Source organism: Lipotes vexillifer, unplaced genomic scaffold (genome assembly GCF_000442215.2).
Source record: "Lipotes vexillifer unplaced genomic scaffold, Lipotes_vexillifer_v1.1 scaffold394, whole genome shotgun sequence".
Lineage (NCBI taxonomy): Eukaryota > Metazoa > Chordata > Mammalia > Artiodactyla > Lipotidae > Lipotes > Lipotes vexillifer.
In genome coordinates, this window is record NW_006791731.1 from 558,258 (window position 1) to 559,352 (window position 1,095).

The 1,095-nt window shown below is 71.9% G+C and overlaps 1 protein-coding gene across 1 annotated transcript in view; it reads left to right on the forward strand.

Annotated features, from left to right (window-relative positions):
* The window catches only part of BOP1 (BOP1 ribosomal biogenesis factor), a 19,435-nt gene that overhangs the window by 17,172 nt on the left and 1,168 nt on the right, over positions 1 to 1,095 (forward strand). The window contains exons 9-14 of the mRNA XM_007464604.1: positions 40 to 252; positions 326 to 487; positions 567 to 647; positions 721 to 790; positions 869 to 1,001; positions 1,080 to 1,089. Coding sequence (XP_007464666.1) covers positions 40 to 252; positions 326 to 487; positions 567 to 647; positions 721 to 790; positions 869 to 1,001; positions 1,080 to 1,089 — 669 coding nt within the window. The remainder of the gene's footprint in view (positions 1 to 39; positions 253 to 325; positions 488 to 566; positions 648 to 720; positions 791 to 868; positions 1,002 to 1,079; positions 1,090 to 1,095) is intronic.

Below are 1,095 nucleotides of genomic sequence, written 5' to 3' on the forward strand. Positions count from 1 at the left end.
CCCGGCCCCGCCGCCGCCCTGACCCCGCCGCCTCTGCAGGTCTCCCGCATGGTGCACGCCATTAAGATGGGCTGGATCCAGCCTCGCCGTCCTCGGGACTCCACCCCCAGCTTCTACGCGCTGTGGGCCCAAGAGGACCCCAACGCGGTGCTGGGCCGCCACAAAATGCACGTGCCTGCACCCAAGCTGGCCCTGCCGGGCCATGCCGAGTCCTACAACCCACCTCCCGAGTACCTGCCCAGCGAGGAGGAGGTGAGCCTGGTGCAGGCCGGGGTCCGCCCGCCCCCGCCCGCCCCGCGCTCCGGGCTCACTCCTGCCTTCACAGCGCGTGGCCTGGGAGCAGCGGGAGCCCGACGAGAGGAGGCTCAACTTCCTGCCGCGCCGGTTCCCGAGCCTGCGGGCTGTGCCCGCGTACGGCCGCTTCATCCAGGAGCGCTTCGAGCGCTGCCTTGACCTCTACCTGTGCCCACGGCAGCGCAAGATGAGGGTGTGCGGCGGGGGGCCTCCCGGGCGGGGGCGGGGAGTGGGGGGGGGGATATAGCTGACCCCACGTGCTCCTCTCCCAGGTGAACGTGGACCCTGAGGACCTCATCCCCAGACTGCCACGGCCACGCGACCTGCAGCCTTTCCCCACGTGCCAGGCCCTGGTGAGCAGACAGGGCAGGGCGGCCGGGAGCGCACAGTTCCGGGGCTCCGTCCCTCACCGCCCCTTCTCTGCAGGTCTACCGGGGCCACAGCGACCTCGTCCGCTGCCTCAGTGTCTCCCCGGGTGGCCAGTGGCTGGCATCAGGTGGGCCTCGGGTGGGGCAGTCCTGCCATGGGGGCTGGGCTGGGGGCCGGGTGCTGAGAGCCCATCCGCTGTGCTCAGGCTCAGACGATGGCTCGGTGCGGCTCTGGGAGGTGGCTTCCGCCCGCTGCGTGAGGACTGTGCCCGTGGGGGGCGTGGTGAAGAGTGTCGCCTGGAACCCCCGCCCGACTGTCTGCCTGGTGGCCGTGGCAGTGTGAGTATGAGGCTGGGGGTGACCGCGCCGGCGGGGGTGGTCCTGTGCCCGGGGGCCTTCACTGGGCTCTGGCCGCAGGGAGGATGCAGTCCTG